This window comes from Xyrauchen texanus, chromosome 1 (assembly GCF_025860055.1).
Source record: "Xyrauchen texanus isolate HMW12.3.18 chromosome 1, RBS_HiC_50CHRs, whole genome shotgun sequence".
In the NCBI taxonomy this organism is placed as follows: domain Eukaryota; kingdom Metazoa; phylum Chordata; class Actinopteri; order Cypriniformes; family Catostomidae; genus Xyrauchen; species Xyrauchen texanus.
This window is the reverse complement of record NC_068276.1, coordinates 63,200,099-63,217,154: the sequence shown is the minus strand read 5'-3', so window position 1 is coordinate 63,217,154 and position 17,056 is coordinate 63,200,099. Positions and strand designations below refer to the sequence as shown.

At 41.1% G+C, this 17,056-nt stretch overlaps 1 protein-coding gene across 1 annotated transcript; it reads right to left on the bottom strand.

The window, feature by feature from the left end:
• Positions 1-7,925: 7,925 nt before the first annotated feature.
• Positions 7,926-15,902, bottom strand: LOC127645770 (macrophage mannose receptor 1-like). The gene is made up of 6 exons (XM_052129442.1): positions 15,851-15,902; positions 15,644-15,703; positions 12,993-13,376; positions 9,662-9,991; positions 9,466-9,554; positions 7,926-8,567 (listed from the first exon to the last, which is right to left on the bottom strand). The coding sequence occupies exons 1-6, from the start codon at positions 15,900-15,902 to the stop codon at positions 8,430-8,432; spliced, it is 1,053 nt and encodes a 350-aa protein (XP_051985402.1). The 3' UTR covers positions 7,926-8,429.
• Between the last annotated feature and the right edge of the window lie 1,154 nt (positions 15,903-17,056).

The window sequence follows — 17,056 nt, the reverse complement described above, 5'->3', positions numbered from 1 at the left end:
ACATGACAATTTTACACAATTAAGAACTAAATAGATAAAAGCAGATCAAGAAAAACAATTACAAGTATCGTTTAAAGCATTGTGCAGGAGACGTTTAAAAGTGGCCAGGGTTGGAAGTGCATCTAGATTAAGTACATTTTGCAGTTCATTCCAAGCCCAAGGAGCACAAAAAGAAAAAGCACCTTTAGCAGATTCTGACAGTACCCTTGGGACATTTAGCCAAATGTGAGAGCCAGACCTAGTATGGTAACTGTTTGTGTAATAAGTTAAAAGATTTGATATATAGGAAGGTAATTTACCTAAAAGAGCTTTAGCAATAAATAAATACATATGTAGCTTTCTCCTTTGATGTAAGGATGACCAAGCTAGAGAATCATATAAAATACAATGATGTGTCCGTGACTCTGCACCCGAAACAAAGCGTAAAGCAGCGTGATACACAGAATCTAATTTTCTAAGTAGAGAAGTGGCTGCGTGCATATTTAAAAGATCACCATAATCAATAATAGATAAAAATGCACTCTCTACTATTTTCTTTTGGGCCTCATGTGGAAAACAATTTTTTAAACGATAAAAGAAACCTAATTTTGGCCTGAGCTTCTTCAGCAATCTATCAATATGTATGTCAAATGCTAATCTTTCATCCATCCATATACCTAAGTATTTATAAGAACTAACTCTTTCTAGATGTGTACCATTTAAAGTTGTAATTGACATATCAGTTACCTTAGAGCGACCACGACTGAAGATCATGTATTTTGTCTTTTTTGAGTTTAAAACCAATTTTAACTGCGACAGTGAATGCTGCAATACTTGAAAAGCGTTCTGTAAATGCTTCAAGGCTTGATTTAAAGAAGATGCTGTTGTATAAATAATTGTATCATCTGCATACAAATGTAATTTGGCTGAATCTATTCCATGACCTACATCATTAATAGAAATAGAAAATAAAAGAGGGGCTAAAACTGATCCTTGAGGGACCCCAATATTTACTTGAAGAAAATAGAACTTGATCTCAGGATCATTGAAGTAGCCTGCCAGGTTTCTGATTTTAGCACTCCTCTCATCCTCATGTCTATTAAAGTAAGCCTGCAGAGCAGCCCATTGATTCAGCACTCTTTGTATGCACTTGTGGCGGCTGAGCCGTTGTGTACTGCAGTATCTGAACAGATTCAGGTTGTCTGTGTCTGTGAACTCCACAAACTCTTTATACACCTCACTTCTCTTGGCACTACAGGAAACACAAACAACAAAAAATAAGGACAAGAAGAATTACATTGAGTGGTGGTGGTGTAGTGGGCTGAAGCACATGATTGTTAATCAGAAGGGCACTGGTTCGATCCCCACAGCCACCACCATTGTGTCCTTGAGTAAGACACTTAACTCCAGGTTGCTCCGGGGGGATTGTCCATGTAATAAGTGCTCTGTATAATACATTGGTACTCAGAAGGTTGCTGGTTTGATCCCCACAGTCACCACCATTGTGTCCTTGAGTAAGGCACTTAACTCCAGGTTGCTCCGGGGGGATTCTCCCTGTAATAAGTGCACTGTATAATACATTGGTAATCAGAAGGTTGCTGGTTTGATCCCCACAGTCACCACCATTGTGTCCTTGAGTAAGGCACTTAACTCCAGGTTGCTCCGGGGGGGTTGTCCCTGTAATAAGTGCACTGTAAGTCACTTTGGATAAAAGCATCTGCCAAATGCATAAATGTAATGTAAATGTAATTATATGAATAGTAGATAAACTGAGTCATTATACCCTATGCAAATGTACAGAGAACAGATTAATTAAAAGACAAAGTGGCTATACACACCAACCAGTAATTCCTCTACTGGGGCCTTAATGGCCTTCATGCCACAGCCTGTGCAAGTTGGGCAAGGTGCATATGCAGCCCACATCCTGAATATAAGGTTGACTAGCTCTTAGATTTGTGATAACTGAATGGTGCTTTCCTTTCATTACACTGCAGTTGTCAGTGTTGAAGGCCACCAGGTTATCCCATGGGATTCCTAATCAGACAAATGCATTTTTTGTGACCATTCATGCCAGGTTGAGGTCACAAATGGGTTGAGATGTGTGATTAGGATGCGTTTCATACAAGATCTGGCAACTGGACAACCTTTGAATAATATATTGATGTGATTATTCATATAGCAATGTTTGGTCCATACAAATTATGGGAGTTTCCCGGGAGAAATAACATAACGGGAGGGGACGGGAGATCGGTGTGAAATACGGGAGTGTTGACAGGTATGCTATAAATCCGATATAAACACGTGTCAGTCAAATATATCAGCCTGGGGGGGGGGGGGCTGGATGGTAGCTCGTTTTGAGGGAAATAACACTGCCCTCGTGGAGAGAGCACTCGTGGCCGATTCCCTGTTGTCTGCCCTGTGTTTCTCACTTGACATCTGTCCCGGACTACACTTCCCATAATTCCCTGCCTTCATCATTTGTTCTGTAACGAAGCAGACGATGAGGATCTAGGCCCAGTTTTAATGGAAAAACAAAAGATGAACAGGGTAACATCCACAATGGGAGAACCAAAATATAAACAAGAGAAACATCCACAAAGGTCACGGGCAGGAACACATTCAAGAACATACATTACATTTAACAACTGACCACGAATGAACAAGCAACAGGGCTTAAATACACAAGGATAATTATTAAATTAAACACAGGTGAGAACAATGAAGCTGGCAGTGATGAGGGCAGGGAATTATGGGAAGTGTAGTCCGGGACAGATGGCAAGTGAGAAACACAGGGCAGACAACAGGGAATCGTGACACAGATGATGGTTCACTCTCCGTCTCTGTTGTGGATGTAACCCGATACTTCCGACGGGTGAACATCCGTAAAGCTGCAGGTCCAGTCGGCGTTCTGGGCCATGTCATCAGAGCGTGCGCGAACCAACTGGCTGGTGTTTCAACTGACATTTTCAACCTGTCCCTCTCCCTGTCTGTAGTCCCCACATGCTTGAAATCAACCACCATTGTGCCCGTACAAAATCATTCAAAAATCACTTACGTAAATGACTGGCATCCTGTTGCTCTGCCCCCATCATCGGCAAATGCTTTGAGAGGTTAATCAGAGATCACATCTGCTCTGTCCTGCCCACCTCTCTGGACCCATTGCAGTTTGCCTACCGCAACAACCGCTCCACTGATGACACCATTGCATCTACACTACACACTGCTCTCTCCCACCTGGAAAAAAGGAACACATATGTGAGAATGCTGTTTGTAGACTACAGCTCAGCATTCAACACCATAGTGCCCTCCAAGCTTGATGAGAAACTCCAGGCTCTGGTCTTAAACAGCTCGCCGTGCAGCTGGATCCTGGACTTCCTGTCAGGCAGACGTCAGGTGGTTAGAATGGGCGGCAACATCTCCTCATCACTGACCATCAACACTGGAGCCCCACAGGGCTGTGTTCTCAGCCCACTCCTGTATTCACTATACACACATGACTGTGTGGCAACACATAGCTCCAATACCATCATTAAGTTTGCTGATGATACGACGGTGGTTGGTCTGATCACTGACAATGATGAAAGAGCCTACAGAGAGGAGGTGCACACTCTGACACGCTGGTGTCAGGAGCACAACCTCTCCCTCAACGTCAGTAAAACCAAGGAGCTTGTAGTGGACTTCAGGAAGAAAGACGGAGACCACAGCCCCATCACCATTAATGGAGCACCGGTAGAGAGAGTCAGCAGTTTCAAGTTCCTCGGTGTCCACGTTACTGAGGAACTCACATGGTCTGTCCACACTGAGGCCGTTGTGAAGAAGGCTCACCAGCGCCTCTTCTTCCTGAGACGGCTGAGGAAGTTTGGAATGAACCACCACATCCTCACACGGTTCTACACCAGCACTGTAGAGAGCATCCTGACTGGCTGCATCACCGCCTGGTACGGCAATAGCACCGCCCACAACTGCAAAGCCCTGCAAAGGGTGGTGCGAACTGCCAGACACATCATCGGAGGTGAGCTTCCCTCCCTCCAGGACATATATAACAGGCGGTGTGTGAAAAAAGCTCGGAGGATCATCAGAGACTCCAGCCACCCGAGTCATGGTCTGTTCTCACTGCTACCATCAGGCAGGCGGTATCGCAGCATCAGGACCCGCACCAGCCGTCTACATGACAGCTTCAACCCCAAACAATCAGACTGTTGAACACTTGATCTCTCATGATCAATAATCAGCACTGCACTTTATTAATCTATTATCTCACACTGGACTGTCAAATATATTCTCCTTAATACAACTACTGTATATATATATATTTATATTTTTTATTTTTATTGTATGTGTATTCTATATTGTGCTGTGTAAGTATGTGTACATTTGATTTGTAAATTGTGTTGTGTAAGTATGTTATTTATTGTTTTTAGCTATTATGCCAGCCGCAGCTGGAATCAGCTTCCAGAAGAGATCAGATGTGCTCCTACAGTAGTCACATTCAAATCCAGACTCAAAACACATCTGTTTAGCTGTGCATTTACTGAATGAGCACTGTGCCACTGTGTGTCCGACTGTTTTACTGTATTTTATTTTATTTTATATTCTAAACTGTTTCAATTATTCTTATTTTTTTTTTTATTCTTATTTTAATCTCTTCTATGTAAAGCCCTTTGAATTACCATTGTGTATGAAATGTGCTATATAAATAAACTTGCCTTGCCTTGCCATTGTAATTGGTAAAAGTCTCGTCACTGTCATGACTGCTATGTTGCTCGGAACTGCACACAAGACTTTCACCTACTGTTGCACTTGTGCACATGGTAGTGTGACAATAAAGTGATTTGATTTGAGATGAACAGTGTTTCAGTTTGGAAGACACTGACACCGATTTCCATTTTCTGACTTTGCCTGCAATGTGAGACTCTTCATTTAAATAGTCACCAGTAGCTGAGCTCATCCATGTAAACTGAGCATCTAATTAATTTTTTAATCTTGTATGACTCTTATCTTAACAATCACTGAATAATGCATTTATTTAACCTAACATCGGTGCTGTGCTAAAGTTTATGCCAAAAATGTTATAAGGTCTTATTCAGTGATATGCTAACCTCAAAACTCACAATAATATAGTTTTATCTTTAAGAATGTGTCTTCATGTGCATCGTAACTTACAAGTTCTGTGGCGAATCTCAAAGAACAGTAATTATAAAGGTTTATTGGTCAATGACGTGACACATTATTCTGTGTCTTCTACAATACATTACAAATGCAATTCAAAAAGTTGATAAATTGATCTATTTTATGATGAAGTTTTACCATTTTTAAATGCAAATGTATCCTGCCCACTGCACCAACATTAACAGTCACCAAAGGGAAGTACAACCCCAATTCCCAATAAAGTTGGGACAGTATGCAAAATGCTAATAAAAACAAAAAGGAGTGATTTGTAAATTATATTCACCCTTTGCTATATTGAAAGTACTACAACTAAACATTATATGATGTTTTACCTTGTGAATTTCATTCTTCTTTTTTAATGTACATTAATTTCTATCAGATGATTGCTATACACTCCAAAAACGTTGGGACAGTCGAGTGTTTACCACTGTGAAACATCACCATTTCTTCTAATAACACTTATTAATTATTTAGTCACTGAAGACACAAGTTTAAGTTTAGAAAGTGGAATTTTCCCCCATTTATCCATTATGTTGGTTTTTGAGCTGCACAATTACGTGGGGTGTTCATTGCCATCTAACGTGCTTCATAATGCGCCACACATTCTCAATTGGACACAATCTATGACCGATTGATTGGAATCTTTCATTAGCATCAGTTATTTTCTAACGAGCAATCAAAACAGCCTGAAGCAGTTTATTTGTGTATCTTTCGGACTGCTGAATCAGCGATGGGATGACAAGACTTGACAACCCTACAGTAATGAAATTTGAGGGGAATGGATTGTGCTCACCTGTCATGAAAATAATGTCAAAATGTAAAAAGAAATATCAATGGTACATTGTTCACAACTAAGATACCAGCAGCACAGAGAAAACAATAGGTTAGTTAAGATACAATACATTGTTGATTTTTAACATATGAATGCTACAAGCATGTGGAAAAAAAGCTTAACTTTCATTGTAGCACCTGGATGAGCTCAGTTACCGGTTATTTACATGCTCTGCGATGCCATTATAATGAAGAGCCTCAAATTGCAGGCAAAGTCAGGATGTAAATCAGTCTCAGTGTTTTCTGACTGAAACATTTTGCATCTGAGTTAGACAACATGCTTTGTATAAAAGTGAATTAATAAAGATTTGGATTGGTTAAAAGCATGTTCTGATGCTTCAGACATCCGAACCGCTTGATCTTCAGGTACATTTTGACCGTCGACCCTACAAGTCTGGGGAGCGCCATTACTGACAACGGCTGGAGGAGCGGGCATAGGCGTTGCAGACTGCAGCGGCATCCTCACAAGCTGATGCCAGGAAAGAACAACCCACCACCAGCAGCAACGGCAGAAGGAAGCAGACCCCAGCATGGCGCGAGTGCGCAGGTGACCGCAGCCAACAAACAGAAACACACCAGATTTAAATGGCATATATCATGTTAAAAATGTCTTTGTTAAAATAAAATGTTGCACGTCCACGAATCTCATTGCAGCAACGAGACCTTAGACATTAGCAATCAGTTTATTCTAGATCTTCAGGTGAAGATTCATCCCATGCTACATGCAGCACTTCCCAAAAATTTGACTGGTTTGTGGGGCAGTTCTCAGATTTTCCAGCCGAGCTTTTCTACAGCAAAAACAGCTCAACACCTCAAACTTTGATTCATCAATCCATAATACTCATTTATCACATGCAATTTTAAGTTATTTTGCACATTTCAGCCTCCGATCAGCCTGGGGAGGCTGTCGTCCATTAGAGTGTGGGGGAGTGGCTGAGGACCAAGCTACGGTGTATTGGAGAACCATTTACATTTACATTTATGCATTTTGCAGATGCTTTTATCCAAAGTGACTTACAGTGCACTTATTACAGGGACAATCCCCCCGGAGCAACCTGGAGTTAAGTGTCTTACTCAAGGACACAATGGTGGTGGCCGTGTGGATTGAACCAGCGACCTTCTGATTAACAGTTATGTGCTTTAGCCCACTACACCACCACCACTAGTAAGAACCGGCGAGTAAGTGTTTTTTCTCTCTCTCCCACTGCTGCTCTGTGTTGGCCTTTCCCTCTCTTTTTAAATGTTTTGTTAATTTGGCACAATCGCCATTATGCCGTGTAGGTGCCACGCTTTTTTTTTGTTTCACTCCCCTTGTCCCCTCCCTCATCCAGGTAGACGGGGGTGACCTGCCGGCAGAGGGGGTAGAAGGCACACCCCTCTCCAGGGAAAGGGGAGGGTGTACACCATGCCAGGGGCTTCCCGGCCTGAGAGAACGAGGGAGGAACGTGGGAGGGCGGAAGGCGGGGCTTGGTCGTGATTTCGCACACCCGGCCCCTAATCAGGCTAATTAGCCCTCGAGAGGGAAAGTGCTGACCAAAGACGGCAGTGCGAGAGAGAGTGGGCAGCTGTTTGACACCTGTGTGTGTTTGTCTTTTTGGTTCAGTTTTACATTAAACTATTATTTATATCGTTAAGACTGTTCTCGCCCCTCCTTACTATTAATCTCTTTACAGTCCATTAATTAGACTAATTGATGAGGCGCAATTGAACAGAAAAGCCAACTAAGCCATAACCGTACTTGACTATTATCTATTTAGCTTAGTGAATTAAATACAGACACTACATTATTTTTAACCCTTTCCATTAGATTATATTTGCAGTATATACTGAATTGACTGAGCAAAGCAGCTGCCTTTAGTTTCAGCCACAGTGATGTTCAAGTTGAGCAAATCAATCTTTTGGGTCAGTTCTGTTCCATAAATCATTTGAATGGTTCATGAGTCATTTTTTATTTGTGTAACGCTTTCCACAATACACATTGTTTCAAAACAGCTTTACAGGAAATCAGGCATTAACACAAAATGAAACTGTAATATGTATAATGTCTTACAGTGATCATTGTGTGGTTTGATTACATATGATTATAAAATGTGTATAGAAACTAAATAATAAAATAATAAATGTATTAATAACCCCAGTGAGCAAACTGAAGGCAACTGAAGGAACACAAAACTCCATAAGAAGTTGATTAATGGAGAATATTAACGTTCACACAGATGTTTATTCTTAAGGAAAACAAATGCAATAGTGAAAGTCTAAAACAACATTTACGATAAGTAAATTAACATGTATAACTATAAAAGTGTCTAATGCTAATTTAAGGAAATATACTTGTAAAATTGTTCAGCGTAATTTATTAATTCAGAAATACAGTTTTCTGTTCAGTTCCCTAAAACCAAATAAGCATTAAATGATTTTATAGACATTTTCCTCCAAGTGCAAAGATGAGTTCAGAAGCAAGAAGAGCTCTCGTTATTACTTATAGCAACAAATGTTTTCATCTTCTGGAAGATTTGTTCATCTTGTTGCTTCCTCCATGTCAAAGTGACGTCTTCTGAAAAGCCCTGTTCGATCAGTGTTTGCTGAATCTGAACCACAGAAAGAAGGTTTGATCAGTCAAAGAGTGAATCTTATGAAAACATCTTTACCGTAATGTGCTCAAATGGGGTTTTAACTCTTAAAGCTGCACTAGGGAACTTTGTGCTCTCTAATGACATCTGTGGTTGAACCCTACATTTGCAAACAACTTTCAGAAAAACACTTTACGTGAGAAGCTCATGGTTTGAGGTGAACTGGTTTGCCTGTGATCATGAAACGTGCATTTTTGGTGGGGGGTGGGGGGTGGGGGTTTGGGGTGGGCGTGCATCATTTTCGGTGGGGGGATTTGGGTTGGGCATGCATCATTGCCAGATGCACGTGGATACAAAAAATGAAGGGAGTGGATACAGTGGCACCTGAGACGGAGAGGTGTGGCCAATGGGGTGGCCAGGCTTCCACCCCTGATTACAATGTACCACTTCAGTTGGCAATGCAAGTGAACCGTATTATTACAATTGTAGGTCTAAGCACTGCAGACGATGTCATTTAAAATGTACATTAAAAAACACAAAACAAGAATGCAGTAATTCAGTAATGTATTTCAGCTTTGCTTGACATTTGGTCTAAAGATAATTCAACCTGTAGTTCTATAATCTAATTTTTACATCTATATCCAAATCTAAACAATTTAGAGGGGGTAATGCTATGATTTTCAACAGTGTGAACTGGTTTGTGAAAGTTTATTTTATGATCAAATTCTAAAGTGAACTTCAAGATCAAATTTCAAATATGAATGCATTTTAATTAACAAATTGAAACAGACGTGTATTCAAATAATCTTCTGTATGAACTGCACACCAAAATTGAGTGTCACATCAATGACCTTTATAAGACTGTCTAAGTGTCTCTGTATTGTGTTGTGGTTTGTGTTATCAGTGAACTTCTCACCTTGGCTAAGATGGCCGTCTTCATTGTGGAATCGTTCACATTCAGAGCAGACTTCAGCTCCACTTTCAGGATCTGTTTCTTCACATATGCTGTGCACAAACAATTACAATCTCAATCAAATAAATAAAACCGCTTATATTGTTCAAATGAATTAGTAACAAACCAATACACATTTGTGAACATAACACAAACTCACTGGCATAGCAGAAAAACGGTCTTTCAACATTGCAATTACTGAGGGTCCAAAGATCGTTCTCATTTACTGTAATACATTCGCCATAATTATCAGGCTGACCCAAATTCCAGTTTCTGAATGAAGAATTGCTGTTATCAGACCAAACGTAAGGGTCTTGAAAAAGGCCGATATACACTAGAGTTCCTTTTGGTATCAGATGCTGGATCTGCAGGTTCTCCTCCTGGTTCCTCACACTGACCAGCTCTGTGTGATACTGTCTACAGTAACTCTGGGCATCTCTCCATGTCCTTAATAAATTGATTAAGATGTATTTCTGTTGAAGGTTGTTTCCTATGGGAGCAAAATAAATCAGCATTTGGAATCTTAAAAGTAGGTTGGCATATAGCTGTGACCTCAACAAGAGCATTACAGCATTAAAGGTGCTATATGTAATATTAGTACTGTACTAAATCATAAAATGACCATTATATGTCATTAGAGAGTAAGGAAACATGCTAAGTTGAAATACTGGCTTCTCCGATAATAAAGCTACAGCCAGTATATTCTACTTTGAAGTTTTCATTACGGGCCGTAATTTCTGTTTATGTTTTGGCCTGTGTGATCCCGCCCACTGCCCACTCACCAACAGTTTTTCAACACCGAGAATTTTGAAAAGAAAGTTTGCAGCCATGGAAGCCAGCAAACGAACTGGATCAGAGATAACAGATTCCACCCGACCTAAAAAGTCTCGCCATCCATCTAAAAACCACCATGACCAGAGGCGTAGTAAGACAAGGATAAATATTGGAGATGCCTTTGGAAGATGGAGACAGCTTAAAGCCCAGAAATCCTTTCAAACGGATGCGGAGTTGGACAGTTCTGGCAAACCGCATGAGCTTCGAGTCTGGGGTGGGGCAGACAAATCTTCAATGTTTACAATTTGGACTGCAGTACCCATTTCAAATGCTTATTGTCAATCTTAAATATAGCACATTTAAGCTTTTAATTGAACATGAAATTGCTCACAATAACACACATGAATTGTTGACAATAAGATCAGTTTATGTATTATGAAAGCAGTGGAACCTATTTCATTACATGTTGACTTTGAAGACCTTATTAAAGGGGTCATGACAAGAGGAATCACATTTCCCTTCATCTTTTAACATATAAGAGGTCCCTGTACTATATAAACATACTGTAAGTTTAGGAACTCAAAACTTCCTCCTCACTGCATAAAGAGCATGTATTGAAACCACACTGCAAAAACAACTCGTTCTCTACACTGTGATGTCACATTTAACTAACCGTTCCCGTAGCCCAGCCCAATAGTGGTGAGCAGTAATATAGCAAGTCAGTCAAGAGCGGAAAGCCAATCAGAACAGTGGCTGTTTACTGTCAAGTCTTAAAGGAGAAGCAGCACCAAAACGTCATTGTTACTGTCGTAACCTCCGTTCCCTGAGGGAGGGAACGAGACGTTGTGTCGAATGAAGTGACAAAAGGGGTCTTCCTTGGGAACCTCTGAACTTGAGGAAAGGCCAATGTGAAATTGGTAGACAGAATTTGCATGCCCCAGGGAAGCGGGCGTGCCTCTGTCAGTCAGCTTTTTGAACTGAGAGGCTGAGATAATGATGTCATTCTAGAGGCTCTGTAGGGGAGTACCAGGTGGTCTTGCCAGGTGGTGGTGTTCTCTGGACACAGGTGGCAGTAAAAGGTGCCCTCGTCAGCTCATCATGCACTTCTGAGAAGAATGATACCGGGGGAGGGGACGTGGCTGGGAGCGGCGCCCAGATCCGAGGTACCAGTTGTCAAGCCGCGAAGGTTGTGGGGAGGACGGAGGGCTCCAGTTCAAGCACACGCTCATGGCAGCCTGGACAAGAATGTCGGCCATCTGTGCGTTAGCCTCACTGCTGGCCCGAAGGCAGCATCCCAGTCGAGTCCTCCGCGTCAGACGCCTGGACGCCCTCTGATGAAGCGATGTCATCATCCAATTCCGGGGGCTCAAGGGAGAATGCCGGCTGGATGTGAGGCGAGCCGCACTCATCCCGAGCTTGGACGAAAGCGAGCGAGCGTTTTGGGAGACGGGTGGTTCATGGGGATTTACCCGCCAAAACTGAGCCTGTCGGCATCCCCAAATCGCCTTCATCGCCATCCTAATCGTCCTTAATCCTGTGGGAAGAAGGAGCGACGTGGGGGTGGCTGAAGTAGCATTCACCTTGAGAAAGGTGAGCCGTGACCGCAACGCTGCCATGGTCATGTCCTCACAGTGAGTAGATGAACCATCCACAAATGCTGCCTCAGTGTGATTGCTGCCCAGGCACACAAGGCAGCGTCTGTGGCCGTTGGTCTTGGAGAGATATCGACCGCATCCAGGAACTACACAGGGGCGGAAGGGCATCTTGAAAAAGACGCGTCCTGAAAAGAACATTCAATGCCCGCTGTGTATTGCTCTTTTATGAGTGGAAAACTCAAACTCTTTTAGAGAAAATAAAACTCTTTTAGGAGGTGGAACACTCTTTTAGGCAATGAAAGCACTGTCAAAGCGTCCAGGGCCGTGGGCGCGCAGAGAGAGAGAACGCCAGCTGGAAATGCGCCATAGATCCAAAAGAAGTGCTTACGCAAGGCTCCCATGGAAGACCCCTTGTGTCACTTCATTCGACACAACGTCGAGTGAGTGACAAAAGGGGAACCGAAAGTTTCTGACAGAAGATCAGAATGAGGCTAGAAAATTCTCATATTTTACAAATATATTACTGTTTTTTTGTGCATAAAAGCAAACAACATAAAAACAACAAAAAACATTACTACTAGTATTATAAGTGAACCTTAAGCAACATATTAAAATAATACAAAAAGGCATGTCATGACTATTTTAAATAATTTTAGTCCATGTCTATTAGCAATCAAGTCATATGTTAGTGTACTCATAAATGTAGTCAAAATTCACTTTTAGCAGAAATGTCTCGGATACTGTCGAGACCTCCATTCCCTGATGGAGGGAACGAGACATTTAATCGATGTAGTGACAATAGGGGTCACTACTGGGAGCCCCAAACACATCAGATCATTGAGAAAAGGCCAATGAGAATTGGGGACATGGGAACCTTGGGCACATAGCCTGGTCGGGGTCTCAGGATCACGTGAGAGTCCTCAGGGCCGAACTCCAGGCATAAATATTTTTATGTTTGTTTTTTTAATAGGTGCAAATAGCTCCAAATCAAAAAGGGAAATGGAAAATGCACACAGCATAATAGTTTTGGATCAGAATAGCATTTCAGGACTTGGTTTGATCCGTGTCCAACAACTATTCAGGATTGTTTTCCCTAAACATTAGACAAGCACTGTTGCTTACCATCATAACATATGAAACGCAAGTTAGTTGTGCAGTAGGCACTATTAAAGTCTCCCTTGTCATTCATCACCACACAGTCTTTATTGAGGACACTGTCTGGCTCTTCAGGTGACCAGTTTCTGTATTCAGTCTCTCCCTCATCATAAAATTCACTGTCAGAGAGTGCCCAGTGCCAGAGAGGATGATCCGTTTGCTGCAGCCCGATCCATGCAAGAATATATGAGATGCTTGTTTGAAGTTTTTTCAGATCGTTCTTGTTTTCAATAGTTGCTAGATCTGTGTACGTCTGTCTGCAGTATAGTTGAGCATCAGTGAAGGTTTTGGGCGTTGACACAAAGAAGAACAAGGTTGTTGGCTTTTGATAGACCGGTGGGATGGACAAACCTTAAAAAGAAAAGTCTAAGAGGTTGATAAAGTTTAAAATACATTTAAAAATTCTATAAACATATGCACGAACACACACACAGTCATACACACACACACACACACACACACACACATATACACTCACACACACACACACACACATACACACACACACACACACACACACACATGTAGTGTTTCCATGTTTTATGGGGACTTTCCATAGACATAATGGTTTTTATACTGTACAAACTTTATATTCTATCCCCTAAACCTAACCCTCACAGAAAACTTTCTGCATTTTTACATTTTCAAAAAACATAATTTAGTATGATTTATAAGCTGTTTTCCTTATGGGGACCGACAAAATGTCCCCACAAGGTCAAACATTTCGGGTTTTACTATCCTTATGGGGACATTTGGTCCCCACAAAGTGATAAATACACACTCACACTCACACACACTCACACACACATACACACACACACACACACACACACACACACACACACACACACACATGTTGGGTTTCCATGTTTTATGGGGACTTTCCATAGACATAATGGTTTTTATACTGTACAAACTTTATATTCTATCCCCTAAACCTAACCCTACCCCTAAACCTAACCCTCACAGAAAACTTTCTGCATTTTTACATTTTCAAAAAACATAATTTAGTATGATTTATAAGCTGTTTTCCTCATGGGGACCGACAAAATGTCCCCACAAGGTCAAACATTTCGGGTTTTACTATCCTTATGGGGACATTTGGTCCCCACAAAGTGATAAATACACGCTCACACACACACACACACACACTCTCTCACACACACACACACACACACACACACACACACACATATACACTCACACACACATACACACACACACACACACATGAATATTAAATGACTGAAAGGGTATTAGTTTCACATTCACATAAATAAATTGAACTATATTATTTGTAGTAACCAAACAAAATTGACCATGGTAGAGAAACCATCTTTTAACCATATTGTTTGTAGTGAAACCATAGTAATAATACAGGACAATTAAAACTATGATACTAACAATCATAATTGTGTGGTAACTTTGGTTCTACTAATACCTTAGTTAATCTGTGGTTATTGTACTGAAACCATAGTTTACACACAAACACACACACAAAAACACAAAACAGTTACTACAATCATGGTTACTAAAATGTACCTATGGTAATAACATGGTCACTGCAGTCTACAATATTACTAGGGTAAAATCGTGGTTAAGTTATTTATTAGTTTCTCAGGGGAACACAAATATTTTGTGAGGAAATGAAAAAGTTTTTGGAAGGAATGCAATGTTTCTCAGGGGAGAAAACAAAAGATTTGACAGAGAGCGCAAAAGCATTGAATATATTTTTCTCATCTTTTCAAACCTCCATGTCCCCTTAGGGGCTCAGTACCGACTACTGTATCAACTTGGAATGTGCAAAACAACATTATTTTCAAAATAATAGTCGGTTGGTTTTCTGAACATCTAGTTGGTGTTCAGGAAGCTACACCATTTAAAGAGTTTTTCTTACTTTTTTCCTTTTCTCCCCAATTTGGAACGCCCAATTCCCATTGCACACTAAGGCCTCGTGGTGGCGTAGTAACTCGCCTCAATCCGGGTGGTGGAGGACGAATCTCAGATGCCTTCGCGTCTGAGACCGTCAATCTACGCATCTTTCCACGTGGCTTGTTGAGTGTGTTACCGTGGAGACGTAGCGCGTGTGGAGGCTTCACGTTATTCTCCGCGGCATCCACACACAACTCACCACACGCACAACCGAGAGCGAGAACCACATTATAGTGACCACGAGGAGGTTACCCCACTCTACCCTCCCTAGCAACCGGCCCAATTTGGTTGCTTAGGAGACCTGACTGGAGTCACTCATTACGCCCTGGATTCAAACTTGTGACTCCGGGTGTGAAAGTCAGCGTTAATAATAGCTGAGATACCCAGAGCCCCTAAGGTGTGTTTCTTAAACTGAACTGACTGGAACCACGTAGAACAGAACACAGAGGTCTCGAGATGTGTTTTTAAAAGTTGTCAAAACATTGTTACTTTTATCTTATAAATGCAATGCTCCACAGTAGCCAAAACATTTCACTTCCATGTGTTCATAAACCAACTATCATAAAATATCCGGAGTCCAACAGTAATTGTCTATATGTTTTGTTTTAAAGGTGGTTGTAGGACAACTAGTTGACCATCCTGATAATCCTAAGGCATAAATACACACACGGCCACACAAAACTTACCGATAAAAACAAGAAGTTTCAATATTGTGTGCTCCATTGTCTCGGAAATACAGCAGGCATCTGAAACAACAAAAACAACAACAAGTTTTCAGTCTTTCAATATCAATACAAACATATTGACCATTTTCAATGTTCCATTTTAAACATTGTCCAAAATGTAGGGCCGTTTTTACATTCCAATGAAAATCTTTTATTTCTAAAACAAACCTGTGATCACAAAGATCCTCTTCACTCCTCTACTCTTCTCTAATGGTTTCATGACTTTTCATGGACGTTTCTTTATAACACATGCAAACTTTATGAAAACAGCTCATGCAAAATAACTCCATCTGAAGGTGACCTGTGATGTTCCCTATCTGGGGTAACAAAGAAAGTGATTAGACTGGACAAATGAGGTCGTATTGATTTCATAACAGTTGCAAAATGGAGCTCAAATAACCCCAGACCACTTTACAACCCACTTTTTAGCGCCCCTCTGTGGACATTTCATCTGGAAACTGGAGCTCAAAAGTCCTTAAATGAGGTTATTGCTGCCAAAAGAGTGTCGAGCAGTTATTGAATCCAACAGTGTCCATACATTTCCCAACTTGCACTGTGAAAACATGTCGATATATCATTGTGTCAGGAACAATATTGTGATCAGAGCACATTTTATGACAAATTCATGCAAAATCCAGGTTAATACCAAGAGTCCTCCAGTTCACAAATCTCAGTTTGAAAGATTGTTGTGTAGAATTTGACAAGTTTATTACTTTGAATTAAGGTTTGATTATATTTGAATGTTACAACACCATGCATGCAAACTTTATGAAAACATCTCATGCAAAATAAACTCAATCTCAAGGTGACTTGTGATATTCAGTATTTGGAGAAACAAAGCTCATGATTAGACTGGACAACATGGTTCACAGTCCATATTGCTTCAAGGCAGTTTTACAGAAAATAAAGAATCACCGGTGCCGGAACCAGTTTTGAATGGGGGTTGGGCTTGCTCAATGGGCTAGTAGTGATGGCATCACAACAACACCCTGCAGTCAGACATGGACCATTTATACCAGACCAGCTTCAGAGATAATATTCAAAAACAGTCTCCTCACGTAATTTGAATGTTGACGTAGTCCAACTAAAGAGATTCAATTCTGCTTCTGCGCTGGCACAGAGAGAGAGAGAGAGACTGGATATACACTTGTCATTATATTCACAGTTCTCACAAATCTATGATGGCGCAGCTGTCTTCGGTTTCAGATAATTCTGGAACACTTTAACGGGTTCAACTTCGTGTTCTTGGGTATGGGTTTCATGGAGTGGTGGTGGCGTAGTGGGCTAAAGCACATCACTGTTAATCAGAAGGTCACTGGTTTGATCCCCACAGCCACCACCATTGTGTCCTTGAGTAAGACACTTAACTCCAGG